Raw genomic sequence first — 16,891 nt, forward strand, 5'->3', positions numbered from 1 at the left:
GATAATATTTTGGCTCTTCTGGACTTGTTTTAATTGTCTTTAACTTCAAGTTGAACTTGCATATGAGCAGTTGATGGTCTGTTCCACAATCAGCTCCTGGCCTGCTTTTGGCTGAAGATATTGAGCTATTCCATCACCTCTTGCCACAGATCTAGTCATCTGATTCCTGTGTATTTCATCTACTGAAGTTCACGTGTAGAGCCACGGTTTGTGTTATTGAAAAAAGGTGTTTGCAATTAAAAAGTCATTGGTCTTGCAAAATTCTACCATGTGAGTTCCAGCATTATTTCTGTCACCAGGGCCAGATTTTCCAACTACTGGTGATTCTTCGTTTCCAATTTTTGCATTCCATTCACCAGTGATAATTAACATATCCTGATTGCATGTTCCGTCGATTTCAGACTGCAGAAGTTGATAAAAATCTTAAATTTCCTCATATTTTATTTGGTGGTTGGGGCATAAATTTGAATAATAGTTGTATTAATGGGTCTTCTTTGTAGGCATATGGATATTTTCCTATCACCAACAGCATTGTACTTCAGGACAGATCTTGAAACATCCTTTGTGATGATGAATGCCACGCCATTCCTCTTCAGATCGCCATTCTTGGCATAGCAGATTATATGATTGTCTGATTCAAAACAGCCAAAACCAGTCCATTTCAACTCACTAATGTCTAGGATACAAATCTTTATGTGTTCCATTTCATTTTTGACAACTTTCGATTTTCATAGATTCGTACTTCATACATTCCATGTTCTGATTATTAATGCAGGTTTGCTGCTGTTTCTCCTCAATTTGAGTGGTGCCACATCTGCAAATGGAGGTCTTGAAAGTGTTACCTTGTCCATACAAGTAAGGCTGATTTTACTCTGATAATGTAGCTCTTGCCTAATCCTACTTTGAGAGCTTTCTAAGCTAATTGACTCATCTTCATCCTCTGTATTGGACAATGTTTCCAGACTTTTCATAAAGTTGTGCAGTAATGTAGCAGACAGTGTTTCTCTGCTATTCACAAGGTTTTCCCCAGCCTATTCTTTGAAAAGTTGATGATCCCTTCCTTCTTCCTAGTCTGTCTCAGTCTGCAAGCCTGGCTGATACCTACACACCATGTGCACCCCACTGAGTTTGAAACACCAGTAGGATAGCCTCAAGACTCACAGCAACACGTCACCACAGTAGGACAAACCAACAGACAAGTTTGTCTCCCTTAGCTGTTGGACCCCTCGAACCACCCTTACCTGGATCCCTATGGCTGACTCCTTGATCTATTTCAGTTTCCTTTGCCTTTTCTGTCCTCTTCCTGCCTTCTTGCCTCACTGCTTTTGGGGCATGGCCGGGGTTCCCTCTCCTCACCTGGGTCCCCGTGGCTGACTTCTTCATCTGTTCTAGTCCCCTTTGCCTTTTTTGGTCACTTTAAATATCCAAAATGGCCACCGTTTGTAAACATTCAAAATGGCTGTGCCCTCCGTCACTTTAAAGATCCAAAATGGTTGCCACATGTAAATAATCAAAATGGCTGCACCTTCAGGACAGCAGAAAGTCCAGAGCTCAGATTGTTTCCCTCCTTGCTGTTTCCCTTACCAGTCATAGGCGACCAGAGCAGTTGTCTTTCTAGCCCTTGGTGACTGGGACCGATCTTTAGGTCAATTCTCAGGTCCCAACACCACTTGGAAATATTCAGGCTATTGGTCTTGTCAGAGTAGCTGATAGTCTGCAGCTCAGACTATCTCTGTACTCACTGTTTTCATTCAGATTTTCCCACTAACTTGTGCTTAATCCACTTCTGTATAGTTCCTTTCAAAGCTCACAAAGCTCAGGGTTCCAGGATTATCTTCTGTATCTCTGTCAATTTTTTTTTTTTTGTTGTTGAAGAGGGTCTGTGTTGCTTGTCTGTCTATTCCTCCATCTTATCAAAATCCAAGTTACAAGATAACATCAGATTTTATCATAAGAAATCTAATGTTTAGTCCAGGAGGGGGATATTACAGACTACAACAGTTGAAACTGTTGGACAAACAGGAATAACCATACTAGAAACTGAGTGAAGGGACAAGTTGGAGGAATTAATGGACGCCAAGATGGCAATTTATATAGACTGTAAACTGGCCTTATGACAATTGACCATGTGATGGCATGGCATCATTAGTATAATGTAAGGCAAAGGTCACCTTTGTGGTAGAGTTGTTAAATGTGAAATAGATTGAATTACCCAATCACATAAAAAAATTGTCATAGTTAGGTTGGGTTTCCCATTTGCAGTACAGATGCCAAGGCTGAGTATAGGAGACAGTGATGAGGAAAATATCTAATGTATTTGAAAATCCTTGGAAGGAAGGTTGGGCAATCCTACTTCCATAGTGATACTGCCTTGGAAACCCAAGGAGGGGTCGCTATGAGTCGGGTTTGACTCGACGGCACATAACAACAACAAAAACAATGACTAGAGTCCCAATTGTTGAGAGTGTTTGTGGTAACCTCATCTACAACAAGAAACTCTTGGGCTGAGGCAAGGTGATCAAGACAGTGTTACTGGAGTTGGTGTGGAGGGCATTTCAGAAAATGATAATTTACCAAGAGACTATTCACTGGTGGTGTGTTGAAACATTTTGCAGCAGAGCCTCGTGGTATATTTTAGTTGCCTGATCTAAAATGTTTCTTCCCTTGACTCTGATACTGCTAGTGAAGCAGATCTATTTTACATTTTGGGTCCTCACATGGGAAGCGAGGAAATAGCTTTGGTTGTTTTTGCCAAGTTTGACTTGAGTCTTTCATCCATAATTAAGGGATGCCAGAGCACATTTAAAACCAGTTATAGTGTTAATTTATAAAGTCCTAGATCATAGCCTCAGCTCTTAAGCAATAAGGGCAGAATTGATCATCTGTAAAGGAAAGAGAAGACATTATTACAGGGCCTCATACATAGTAACTTTTTAAAACACATCCCATTTTAAACATAGGAAGCAGTGTTTATTTTATTTTTTTTTTTATTTTTGGTGAGGTCTGAGTGAAAAAAAAGCCTTGAATCAAGACAGATTAAGGGGTTGGGCAAAAGGGAAATCAATTTAGGAATCCATTGGATATTTTATACCTTTTATAGAAAGCTTGAGAAGATTATTAGGTCTCTCAATAAATTGACTGGGACTAATCAGAGAGATAAAAGTTTAATTCAATGCCTTTTTCAAGATCCTAGCATTGTGTATCTTGTGAAGTTGAATGTGTACCAAGGTTACTACCAAGAGGGTCTGGAATGTAAAAGGGCAGGAGTGTTTTGATGAGACTTTGTATTATGGCCTTACTGTTAACCAGAAGGCTGATGGTTCAAACCCACCAACCACTCCTCAGAAAGAAGGTTGGGCAATCTTCTTCTGCCTTGGAAACCCAAGGAGGGGTCGCTATGAGTCAGATCTGACTCAATAGCACATAACAACAACAACAACATATATAGAGATACATACGTGACCTTGATTTATATTTTGAATATTTATGATGCAAGAGCTTACCCTGAAAGAGACAAATCCATGGATGTGGTCCAAGAGTTTTAAAAAAATATGTAGATTAGTAAGTTTGTCAGCCAGGGCATCCATTGCTAAAATCTCTGGCAAATTGTGCTGATATATTATTAAGAGATGGAAAGCAGCAAAATTCCAGTGAGCCTTATCATTCATATGATGGGGTCAGTTTCATATGCATAGTCTACAAAATCCCATTGCTGTTCATTGAGTTAATCCCAAGGGGTTTACCAGGAAGTCAAGAGACTGTGAGGAAGGGTGGCCTTTTCCAGAGCAATGGCATTTGGAATTTGACTGAGGAACAAGAATGTCACTCCATCCTGCTGGCAGAATGTGCCAGATAGCCTGAGTTTTGCTCCATTATGTGTCAAGGATGAGGCTTCAGTTTTTTTTGTTAGGTGCCATCTAGTCATCTCCAAATCATAGCAACTCTATGCACAACAGAATGAAACACTATTTGGTCCTGAGCCAGCTGCATGACTCTTGCTATACTTGAATCCATCACCGCTGCCACCATGTCAGTCTATCCTGTTGAGGACCTTCCCCTCTTTCATCACCACTTCACCTTACCAAATATGACATCCCTCTCCAATGAATGGTCTCTTCTGACAACATGACCAAAGTATGTGAGACGAAGTCAGGCCATTCTTTTCTCCAAGCAGCATTCTGGCTTCACTTCCTCCAGGACAGGACTGTTAGTTCTTTTAGCAGTCCACAGTACTTTGAGCATTCTTCACCAAAACCACAGTTCAGAAGCATCAATTCTTCTTTGGTCTTTCTTATTCATTGTCCAGCTCTCACACACATATGAGACAATTGAAAATGCCATGGCTTGTGTCAGGCACACCTTAATCCTCAAGGAGACATCTTTGCTCTTTAGCACTTGAAAGGTGTCCTTTGCAGCCGATTTGCCCAGTGATATATGTCGTCTGAGGTCCTGACTGCTGCTTCCATAGGTGTTGATTGTAGAACCGAGCAATGCAAAGTCTCTGACAATGTCAATCTTTTCTCCATTTATCATAATGTTGCTTATAAGACCAGTTATGAGGATTTTTGTTTTCTTTATATTGAGATGTAATCCATACTGCAGACTGTATTCTTCAGTCTTCATCAGTAAGTATTCAAATCATCCCAATTTTCAGCTAGCAAAGTTGTGTCATCAGTGTATCACAGGTTGTTAATGATTCTTCCTCCAATCCTAATGCCACATTCTTCTTCATATAGTCCAGCTTCTCAGATTATTTGCTCAGCATACAGATTGAATAAGTATGGTAAAAGGATAGAACCCTGACACATTCCCTTCTTGATTTTAAACCATATAGTGTTCCCTTTTTCTGTTCAAATGACAGCCTCCTGGTCTATGTACAGATTCCTCATGAATACAATTAAGTGTTCTGGAATTCCCATTATTGTCAATGCTATCCACAATTTGTTATGATCCACACAATCAAATGCTTTTGCATTGTCAATAAAACACAAGTAAACATCTTTCTAATATTCTTTGTTTCAGCCAAGATGAATCTGAGATCAGCAATGATAGCCTTCATTCCACGTCCTCTTCGGAATCCAGCTTGCATTTCTGGAAGTTCTCTGTCAATATACTGCTGCAACCGTTTTGGAATTATCTTCAGTATGATTTTACTTGCATGCAGTATTAATCATATTGTTTCATAATTGCCACATTCTGTGGGACCACCTTTGTTTGGAATGGGTACAAATATGGATCTCTTCCAGTCAATTGGCCAGGTAGCTATCTTCCATATTTCTTGCATAACCGAGTGAAGGCCTCCAGCGGGGTATCCATTTGTTGAAACATCTCAATGGGTACTCCAATTCCTGGAGGATTGTTCTTCATCAATTTTTTCAGTGCAGCTTCAACTTCTTCCTTCAGCACCATTGGTTCTTGAACATATGCCACCTCCTGAAATAAATGAAGATCAACAAGTTCTTTTTGGTATAGTAACTCTGTGTATTAATTCCATCTTCTTTCCATGCTTCCTGAATCATTCAATATTTTGCCTATAGAAACTTTCAATATTGCAACTCAAGGCTTAAATTTTTTCTTCAATTTTTTCAGCTTGAGAAATGCTGAGCATATTCTTCCCTTTTGTTTTTCTAACTCCAGGTCTTCTTTGCACATTTCATTATAATTATTGTATTTGTGTGCTCAAGCTGCTCTTTGAAATTTTCTGTTCAGTTCTTTTATTGTGTCATTTCTTCTATTTGCTTTGGTTACTCTTCACTCAAGAGTAAGTTTCAGAGTCTCTTCTGTCATCCATTTTGCTCTTTTCTTTCTTTCTCGTATTTTTAATGACCTCTTATTTTCTTCATCAATGATGCTCTTGATGTCATCCCACAATTCTTCTGGTTTTCGGTCATTGGTGTTTAATACATCAAATCTATTCTTTAGATGGTCTCGAAATTCAGGAGGGATATATTCATGGCCATAATTTGGGTCTCATGGATTTGTTTTAATTATCTTCAACTTTAAGTTGAACTTGCATATGAGCAGTTGATGGTCTGTTGTACAATCAGCTCCTGGACTTGTTTTGGCTGAAGGTATTGAACTTTTCCATCTTTCTTGCCAAAGATGTAATCAATCTGATTCCTGTGTACTCTGTCTGGCAAGGTCAACGTGTATAGCTGCCATTTGTTTTGTTGAAAAAAGGTGTTTGTAATGAATAAGTCATTGGTCTTGCAAAATTCTATCATATAATTTCCATCATTATTTTTGTCACTAAATCCAACTGCCAGTGATTCTTCATTGTTTCCAACTTTTGCATTCTAATCACCGATGATAAGCAACACATCTTGATTGCACATTTTGTCAATTTCAGACTACAAAAGTTGATAAAAATCTTCAATTTTCTCATCTTTGGGTTTGGTGGTTGGTGCATAAATTTGAATAATAGTAGTATTAATGGGTCTTCCTTGTATGGATGTATGGATATTATCCTATCACTGACAGCATTATCCTTCAGGACAAATCTTGAAATATCCGTTGTGATGATGAATGCCATGGTATTCTTCTTCAATTTGTCATTCCCAGCATAGTAGTAGATCATAATGGTTGTCTTATTCAAAATGACCAAAACCTGTCCATTTCAGCTCACTGATGCCTAGGATATCAATCTTTATGTGGTCCATTTCACTTTTGATAACTTCCAATTATCTTTGATTCATACTTCATACATTCCATGTTCTGATTATTAATGGATGTTTGCAGCTGTTTCTTCTCAATTTGAGTCATACCATGTCAGAACATGGAGGTCCTGAAAGACTTTCTTTATCCTTATCATTAAGGTTGGTTCTACTCTGATAAGGCAGCTGTTTCCCAGTCCTTTTTTGAGTCCCTTCTAACCCAAGGAGCTCACCTTCCTGCACTGTGTTGGACAATGTTTCCAAGGTATTCATAAAATTTTCCAGTAATGTATCACAAAGTGTTTTTATGCTATTCATAAGGTTTTCCTTGCCCATATTTTGATAAATCTATGTCCTCCTCCTTCTATCTAGTCTGTCTTAATCTGTAAACTGCATTGAAAAACGTGCACACCATGTGCAACTCTGCTGGCATCTGAAACACTAGTGACACATCCTCAAGCCTCACAGTAATGTACAAGCCTCACAGTATGACAAACTGACAGACAAGTTTGTCTCCCTTAGCTTTTGGAAATCTCTGCACCCTCCTCTTACCCAATTCCTACCTGGAACCTGCCCCTTTGTGGTCCCAGGCCACTCTCTCTCCTTCTTGGCTCTAGAGAGCTTGGATCTAGCCTTGCCTCCTGCCCCTTTTTACCTGGATATCCTGCCCTCTGGAGGTCCTCGGGCTCAGTAGCCAGACCAATATTGTAACATGCTACTTTCACAGTCTAATCCATAATAGGCAGGCTAGTAAGAGTCTGGTTGTGTAAAAACCCTCTATTTTCAAGAAATCCCACTATGCTTTCAACAATTATTTAACTAATGGTACATTGCAAGAACTGAGAAAGCAGATTTTTGCATAAGAAACACATGTAGATCTTATTCTCATTCTAAGAGACTTCAGGAGGTATGCTTAGAGATGGTTAAAGCTTTACAGTGAAGGAATTTCTGAGGGTACTACCTGGAATGCCTATTGATCTTAATTTTTACAGGTTCTAGAGGCTTTTGTAAGGATCTCTGCTGGCATGTCTCTAAGGCATTAGTCTGCTAACCAGAAGGTTGGTTATTCAAATCCACCAGCCACTATGGAAGGAATATTGGGGAATCTACTTCCATAAAGATTTACCTTGGAAATTCAAAGCAGGTCACTATAAGACTTAATGGCAGTGAGTTTTGTTTTGGTTTTGAGAGGCTTTTGTTGAAAGGAGGACCTCTGGTGACATAGTGCCTAAGTCATTTGACGCTAGTCAGAAGGGTGGTGGTTCAAACCCACCAGCCCCTCCTCAGAAGGAAGGTTGAGCAATCTAGTCCCATAGAGATACCACCTTGGAAACCCAAGAAAGGGTCACTATGAGTCAGATCTGACTTGATGGCAGTGAGTTTGTTTTTGTTTGGTGTTTTTGTGGAAGTGACTCAATTCATGAAGAGCTGCTTTACAAATAGTAGCAGCAAAAATGTGTTGCCTTTAGAATCCAAAAAGACTAAAAGATGTTGGACTTCCTTGTTATTCATTAGCTTATTAAATAAATATCCTCACGCCTTTGCTTCTTGAGAAAAGTGCATTTAGTGTTTGAAAAATAATCCAGCTACAGTAGATAAAACATAGAGTTCCCTTTACCCTTTCAACTGTATCTCAATCTTTCCAGCCTCCTGACCTGAAAACATCTGTCATCATTTTATGTTATATAACTAGAGCTGTTTGAAATGCTTCCGTTGTCCTTTTGTTATATGCACAGAGTTTACTTCTTCACTTTTCAGGCCACTACTGTCACTATAAATACCTGGGAGAGCTCAGTGGTCTCTTGTGGGTTAACAACTCACATCTTTGGTGTCCTGTTGAAGCTGCCATCATTAGCACCTTGGTACATGTATACTAGTCAATAACCTGATTTCTTTGTTCATTCTCTAGACCACTTGATGGCTGGTACATTTGTTGCTGTGACTGCAGCTTTTTACTGTCAGACCTCACTACATTTGTGTCTCTTGAGTCTTAAATGAGCACTGGACATATTTGCTGGTAATGATAACAAACTTATCCACTCTTTTGCTTATTGAACATATAGTTGTTTTTGTTGTTCTTTATGTTAGCCATCACCTGATAATTGCAACCACATGTGGTTTAGATGAGAGTGTAATCTGTGTGAGAGCTCCCTAAGTGAAAAACATTTTACATTCACTTACTAACTTAAAGGATTTGGTAGCTCAAACCCACAAAGAGGTGACAACAAAGAAAAATATGGGAATCTGCATCCATAAATATTAAAGCTAAGTAAACCCTACTGATAACTTCTGCTATGTGATGCATGGGACAACATGAGTCAAATTTGACTAGATGGCAAAGTGTTTGGTGTTATGGTTTTGGGATATGTATGAGTCAATGTTCTAGTTTCTGCACATTTGCCTGTGGGAAAGACAAAAATCTATATTCTCAGAACTGTATATTGCAGTGGATAAGATAGAAAATATACATAAAAAGTGAAACAAAATGTAAAATATATTAAATAGCAACAAGTGCCAAAGAGAGGGGGGAAAAAAAAAACAAAAACACCTCACTCCCATTGAGTTGCTTCTGATTCATAGTGACTCCCATTGGGTTTCCGAGGCTATGAATGTTTATGTAGTAGATAGCCTGATCTTTCTTCAACAGAGCTGCTGGTGGACTTGAACCAAAGACCTTCTGTTTAGCAGCCAAATGCCTTATACACTACTTCACCAGAGTTTCTTAAAACAGGGAAAGGAAATGAAAAATTTGGTATTAAACTACCAACTAGACAAGGTTTCATTGAGAAGGTAATCCTAGATAATATCCGGAGGAAAGAGGAAAGTGAGCTAAGAGGATTCTTGCTGAAAGCACCCCAGTACAAGGCACACATGACTGCAAATAGCCTCGAGCAGAAGAACAGTAAGTAGCCTTGTGTTTTTTAAAACAGCAAGATGACAAGGATTCACACAGTGGGAGATATAGAAGATGAGGTCAAAGAAGGTAGATCATACAGTCTTGTAATTCATAATAAATACTTTGGCTTTTTATTCTGAGTGTGAATGAAATTTCTATTCCCAGAGGAGAAGAGACATGCTTCAATCCTTGTAGCCATAATTCTGGAAGATCAACAAATGAATGGTTAAATGGAAGGGCAAGCTGCAGCACATACATGCAATGGAATAGCACACAAACATAAAGAACAATGATGAGACCATGAAACATATTATAACACTAATGGATATGGAGGATGTAATGCTGAAGAAAAGTAATGAAATGATAAGTATTGTATGATTCCTCCTTTATAATAAGTCAAGTTGTTGTTATCTGCCGTGGAGTCAAACCCAACTCATAACGACCCCTCCTTGGGTTTCCGAGGCAGTATCCCTACGGAAGTAGGATTGCCCAACCTTCCTTCCGAGGAGTGGCTGGTGGGTTTGGACCGCCAGCCTTCTGGTTAGCAGGAAAGTGTCTTAGCCACTATGCTACCAGAGCTCCCAATAAGTCAAGAGAAGGTCAATATAGAGAGACCAGTATTTATAAATTGTTGCCAGGAAGAGGTGTGTGGGGAAATTACACTTTATACAATAGGGACTAGTCATTTTTAGTGATAGGAATTGTGGCACAAATTGTGTATGTTGTCAGCACAGCACAACCATAAAGAACAATAATGTATCTGTAAAATATATTATAACATGGGTGGACCAGAAGGGCATAATGCTAAGTGAAATAAGTCAATCACATAAGGAAAGATAATCTATGTTTCTTCAGTTATAGAAAGACGAGAATAGATAAATAGAGAGGGACCAATCTTTACTAATAGTTATCAGGAAGAGGGAGTGAAGAAACTACATTTTATACAAAGAAAATAGTTATTTTTGTGATGCTAAAAGAAGCACTTTTTGTGGATGTAGTGAGTATACAAGCAAAGTAATAACAAGACTTTGAGTTTATATGGATGCACATAGGTCAATTGAACACAGGTAGCTACAGATGGATAATAGTTGAGAAAAGATGGAAGTATCTATGTTGTTCTTATTGTTGTTATATGCTGTCAAGTCGGACCCAATTCATAGCAACCCTTCCTTGGGTTTCTGACACGGTATCACTGCAGAAGTAGATTGCCCAGCCTTCCTTCCAAGGAGTGGCTGGTGGATTTGAACCACCAGCATTCTGGTTAGCAGTCAAGTGCCTTAGGCACTATGCTACCAGAGCTCCTGAACCACCATAGGCATGTATAGATGCAAATATGTGGGTGAAGGCACATATATTTCCTGAAAACAAAAATATGGATACTCCCCAAACATAAACATATACTTTCTAACACTGGCTTTCCATGTTTGAAGGTTAGAACCATTGTTGTTGTTGTTATGTGCTGTGGAGTCGGACCTGACTCAGTGACCCCTTCTTGGGTTTCTGAGGCTGTATCACTATGGAAGTAGATTGCTCAAACTCCCTTCTGAGGAGTGGCTGGTGGGATTGAACCACCAGCCTTTCGGTTAGCAGTCAAGTGCCTTAGGCACTATGCTACCAGAGCTCCACTAGTTTCATAAAAAAAAAAAAAAAACTCAGTCAATTGGCATGCCATCATTCACAAAAAAATCACAATATGCATTTTAGTTAAGTGAGTAGTGTCTGAGCTCTTAAAAGCATATTAACAGCCATTTCAGCTATAACTATGGGTCTCGACTCACCAGAAGCAAAACAGTAAGGGGGTAACAAAAAGTGCAGAGAATAAAAGAGTTCAAAAGCCATAACCTCATCTACCATGAGACCAGAGAGCTAGATGGCACCTAGCTACCACAAGTGACTATTCTGATTGAGGCCACAGTAGTTGATTCCAGATAGACTAGGAGAAGAATGTGGAGCACAACTGAAAACCTTATTAACAAACAAACAAACAAAAACCCAGCCTAAGTGCCCTTCAAGAGGAGAGTGGATAAACAAACTATGGTACATGCACACAATGGAATATTATGCAACACAAAAGAATAATGTGGAATCTATGAAACACCATATACCATAAGTGAACTTGGAAGACATTATGCTGAGTGAAATAAATCAATCACAAAAGGATAATTATTGTATTAGTTCACTATTGTAAAAATTCAAGGAAAGATTTATATATGGAAGGAAGTTTTCTTTGGTGGCTACCAGAGATGGAATAGGAGGGGAGGGAACACTGGTATGTAGATAGAGAAAAGTATTGTTTTGGGTGAAGGGAAGGGCAATGTACCAAAAGTGAGTGATCAACATGGTGGCACTGAAGAAGGGGAAGACACAAAAATGTACATGAGAAGTACAGACAACAATGATGAATGCTTTTGCATGTACAGAACTGTGTTGTCAGTGAGGCAAGCATTGATCTACAGGTGAATAGATGGGTGGACAGGCTGAACAATCAGGTATGTCTAGGTGGCGAGGAGTGTGCCTAGTAGACAACATCTCTACATGTATATTTGAATGTGCTATAAGAATGTTCAGATGTATCATAGAGCTGATAAGAGGCAAAGTTGTGGTGGCTTCTTGGCCACAGCCTGATACTCAAAGGGAGCAAGTAGTTAGACCTATGAGCTTGGGATCCTTCTCACAGGGGACATCAAGCTCAGTTGGGATAGCATCAAACTAAACCAAACTCACTGCTGTCGAGTCAGATTTGACTCATAGTTTGGGTTTCTGAGACAATATCACTACAGAAGTAGATTTCCCAGTCTTTTAACATATTACATAAAAATATTGTTCTATATCTTACTTTGGCAAGTAGAGATTGGGGTCTTAAAATCTTTCAAGCAGTTGTCTAAATGCACGATGGTTGTCTCCTCATCTAGAGCAAAGAAAAATGAAGAAAACCAAAGATGCATGGAAATGATTAGTCCAAGGGACTAGTAAATCATGTGATCCTCAGCCTATTTGACAATAAGACCAGAAGAACTAGATAGTACCTGGCTAACACGGTCAACCACTCTGAGGGGAATTGGTGCAGGAGATCCTGGATAAAGTGGGAGTGAGAAAGCATTATGGAACAAATCTCAAAATCATAAAAAAAAAAAAAAATGGACCAGGTTTGCTGGTCATATAGAGCCTGGTAGAATCCCTGAGACTATGGCCTCTAACTGCTTTTCAGGTCTGGAATTGAACCCTCTCTGGTGACTTCCAGCCAAACAAAAGACAGGCATATGAGCTGAACATTTACATTAGGTAGATACACTCCTTGGAGAGATCATTCATAGGAGAATAGAATGGTTGTGTATGCATAGGAAGACAGTTCAGGGGGTATAAGTGCATGGGTGGGAAGGACACAGAGAAGTAACTATAAGAAGGAAGTGGGAAGAGAGATGTAGAGAGATATAGAGTTTGTGGACACTGAAGTTGAAAAGGAGAAAGAGCAAAATAAGTAAGGAGGTTAGACAAAGAAGGAAAATAAAACAAAACGAAGATACAGTAAATGGATCATTAGGCACAGATATAGAAATAAAAATGAATATAAATATTAGTGATTATATATATATATGCATGTATATACATATATATATATATATATTTATATAGGTATATACATACATGTGTGTGTATATATACCTATATCTATCTATCTATCTATCTATCTATCTATCTATATATCTATATATATAGAGAGAGAGATATATGAGAGAGAGAAAGAGACATATATGTGTAAGTTTAGATATAGGTATAGATATGATTATAAGTACAGAATATCACCATATATCTACATTTACATAAGAAAGTTTATAGATCCCACACCAGTGCAATTATTAGGAGTTTCCTATTTACTCACAAAAAGGTCTATTTTTATGATAAATTTTATTTTCTCAGTAGGTAGAGACAAATATAGATACACAGATGAAATACACACTATGCCAACAAGTAAATTTTGATCATAGAGGACAGAGTAGAACTGCTACATAAGGCTTAAAAAGCTGAAAGCTTTTTGAAACACAGTGCCATAGCTTTCTCCTGCTGAGATGCTGGTGGGTTGGAACTGTTGAACTTTTGGTTAGCATCCCAATGCTTACCCACTCGGCCCAAAGAACTTCTTATATATAGGCATAACTATAATTATATTCATGTATGTGTGTACTAATTTCTAGGTATACACATGTATGTGTCTATGTGTCAATAGAAAATTATTATTCCTATAAAATTTTCCAAACTTCCTGTGAAATCAGATTAAGTGAAATGTAAGTGAGCGGTATCATCCTTTCTGTAAACATGTCTTAAGACATAAAAATTTTCTGAGTGCTCCTTTTACTTCTGTGTTTCTCAGGCTGTAAATTATAGGGTTTAGCATTGGTGTAATCACCCCATATAGCATTGAGATGAGCCTGTCTCTGGCTGGTGAATTGTGACTGGAGGAGGGACGGATGTAGGTAAATATTGTTGTACCATAGAATAAACAAACCACAAGGAGGTGGGAAGCACATGTGGAGAAGGCTTTACGCTTCCCTTCTGCTGATCTGATCTTCAGGATGGTGGATATGATGTAGATATAAGAGATTCCAGTGATCAGGAAGGCACTGATCCCTAAGACACCTCCTACCACTAAGACAAGCATTTCTGCCACATATGTGGAGGAGCAGGACAAGGCTACCACTGGGGGAATGTCACAATAATACTGGTTGATCTGATTAGATTTACAGAAAGACAGACAGAATGTAAATACTGTGTGCAGAAGAGAGTTCAGAAACCCTGCTGCCCAAGTACTGGCTGTGAGCTGGACACAGCGCCCCTTTGTCATGATGAGGGTGTAACGAAGAGGGAAACATATAGCCACATACCGGTCATAAGCCATGACAGAGAGAAGGAAGACTTCAGTCCCGGCTAAAGCCACTAGGAAAAAGAGCTGTAAAGCACATCCAAGAAAAGAAATGCTTTTCTTCTCAGTCAGGAGGTTCTGAAGCATCTTGGGAACAGTAGCTGATGGGCAGAAAATGTCTAAGAGGGACAGATTTGCCAAAAAATAATACATAGGTGTGTGTAGCTTTTTCTCAGCCCCAATGGCAAGGAGAATGGCCCCATTTCCCACCAAGGTGACCTGATAAATGGCAGCAAACACCACAAAGAGAGGGTAGCGCACCTCCGGGAGGTCAGAGAGCCCAATGAGGATGAACTCTGTGACGGTAGTTTGGTTGTAGACATCCATCTCTGCTCTCCACGAGGGTCTTTCTGCAGGAAATGAAATCAACAGACAGAGGTTAGGCTCAAATCCAAGAAGCCCAGTGATATGAAACACGGGAAATAGTGGATGTTTGGTTGGTGATGCATTGCACTAGACCAATTTTTAAGTAGAAATTTCACATATTATAATAACTGTGTGCATGATATTTCTTAGACTATTTATTCTCAGGTCCTTAACAAGAGCCATTTAAATTTCACCCTAGCAGTAAAACCACTGTTGATTCTTAAGCAGTATGGGAGATTTTGCAATTCGAGGAAAGCTAAGTGAAGTTAGCACTCATACTTAAGACACTTACTTTATTGTTCCTTGTATAATCTCACTGTGTATAGTTTTATGCATTTTCTCTTCACTAAATTCCTTGAAGATAGAATTTCCGTAGTAATCCTTGATACATTTTAATAAGTAGTAGCAGCTAGTTAACACAGGCTAAATGCATAAATATATGAGTATTAAGTGCAAAAATCATTGATTGTGTGTTATTCCCTCAGAAGAAGTGTTTCTGCAGAACTTCAAAGTCATAGCCATTTAAATATGGATGTTGACTTCTTATTTCTTCAAAGAATACACATTAATAAGATTAAATTTAATCTGAAAAATATCAATGAAACTTAGTTGACCCTGTCTAAATGTCCCTAACAACAAACATACATACTCACATATATTTTCAACACCTTTTTCCCTTAAATTCTACATTTTACCCTATTTACAAGGATTCCTAAGGATACACAAAATTTCAAAAATTGAATGTGATAGTACATATCAAATTCATAATTGTTGCTGTTGTTGTTAGGTCTCATCGATTCATCTCTGACTCATAGCGACCCTATGCACAGCAGAATGAAACACTGCCCGGTCTTGTGCCAGCTTCAGGATCTTTTCTATACCTGAGCCCATAATTGCAGCCACTGTGTCTATCCATCTCTTTGAGGGTCTTCCCCTTTTTCATTGACCTTCCACTTTACCAAGCATGATAGCCTTCTCCGGGGAATGGTTCCTTCTTACATGACAATGTAGGTGAGATGAAGTCTGGCCATTCTCACTTCCAAAGAGCATTCAGCTGCACTGCACTTCTTCCAGAATAGATTTGTTAGTCCTTTTAGCAGACTATGGTACTTTTAACATTCTTCTCCAATACCACAACTCAAAAGCATCAACTTTTCTTTGGTCTTCCTTACAAACTCATAATTAGTCTTTGATAATTTTCTTATTACTTTTGAATGTACCTTAATTGCCCAAATACCATGTTTACAATGACTTAGAAAAAGACTTGACTTTAACTGAAGGTTGGCAAATCAGTATTTTTGTGGAATTTTTATATCATGTTGAAAACTAATTTCTTTTCAATTTCCTTTAACATTACAGGTCCAAGAGAATACATGGTTGGGCATTTAAATGCAGAACTCATGTTCTAATACCACTCGCTTTGTTTTGTCTATGGAAACTGGTAATAATATCTTCACTTGGAGAAAATATTGAGTGTAAATAATGCAAAGAATATAAACTATTTCTGTGCACAAATGATAACACATTATTTTCTACCACTTTTTTTTTTTTTTCTTTCCTGAACCATTTAATAAATGTTGCTGAAAGTACATGGGAGAAGACAGTGCAATATTCTACTGGATAACATTTTCCAATCAACTAAAATTTGCTGAATGAATGAATGAACCAAGATTGAAATCAACAGCAAATACCTGCTGTATCAATTCTCTAATTCATACATGTTCAAGATTCATTTATATATGATTATTTTAAAGAATAATAGTTAAGGAAATTAAAAATATACTTTCCTTATATATACTTTTGAAATTGTACATGTTAAGTTATATAAATACCCACTTTTTTTTTTTTTTTTTTTACCCTATACTTAACAAATTTTCTCCTTCTGTCTAAACAGAGATTATAAGAAAAAGTCAGTGAGTTCCTAAAGAAAACACCCAGACTGGCTCTACATCAGACTACATGATCAACATATAATCTAAAACTATTAACACATTTTCTCTAAATATTGACTTCTTCATTATTTTAAAATCAAACTTAATGGTCTTAGCCTATAGAGTG

The 16,891-nt window shown here is 38.2% G+C and overlaps 1 protein-coding gene across 1 annotated transcript; it reads right to left on the bottom strand.

Annotated features, from left to right (window-relative positions):
• Positions 1 to 13,846: 13,846 nt before the first annotated feature.
• Positions 13,847 to 14,794, bottom strand: LOC103211729 (olfactory receptor 5V1-like). Its single transcript, XM_007957708.1, has one exon. The coding sequence runs from the start codon at positions 14,792 to 14,794 to the stop codon at positions 13,847 to 13,849; it is 948 nt and encodes a 315-aa protein (XP_007955899.1).
• Positions 14,795 to 16,891: the final 2,097 nt, after the last annotated feature.

This window comes from Orycteropus afer, unplaced genomic scaffold (genome assembly GCF_000298275.1).
Source record: "Orycteropus afer afer isolate SDZICR_OR568_19922 unplaced genomic scaffold, OryAfe1.0 scaffold00782, whole genome shotgun sequence".
Classification (NCBI taxonomy): Eukaryota; Metazoa; Chordata; class Mammalia; order Tubulidentata; family Orycteropodidae; genus Orycteropus; species Orycteropus afer.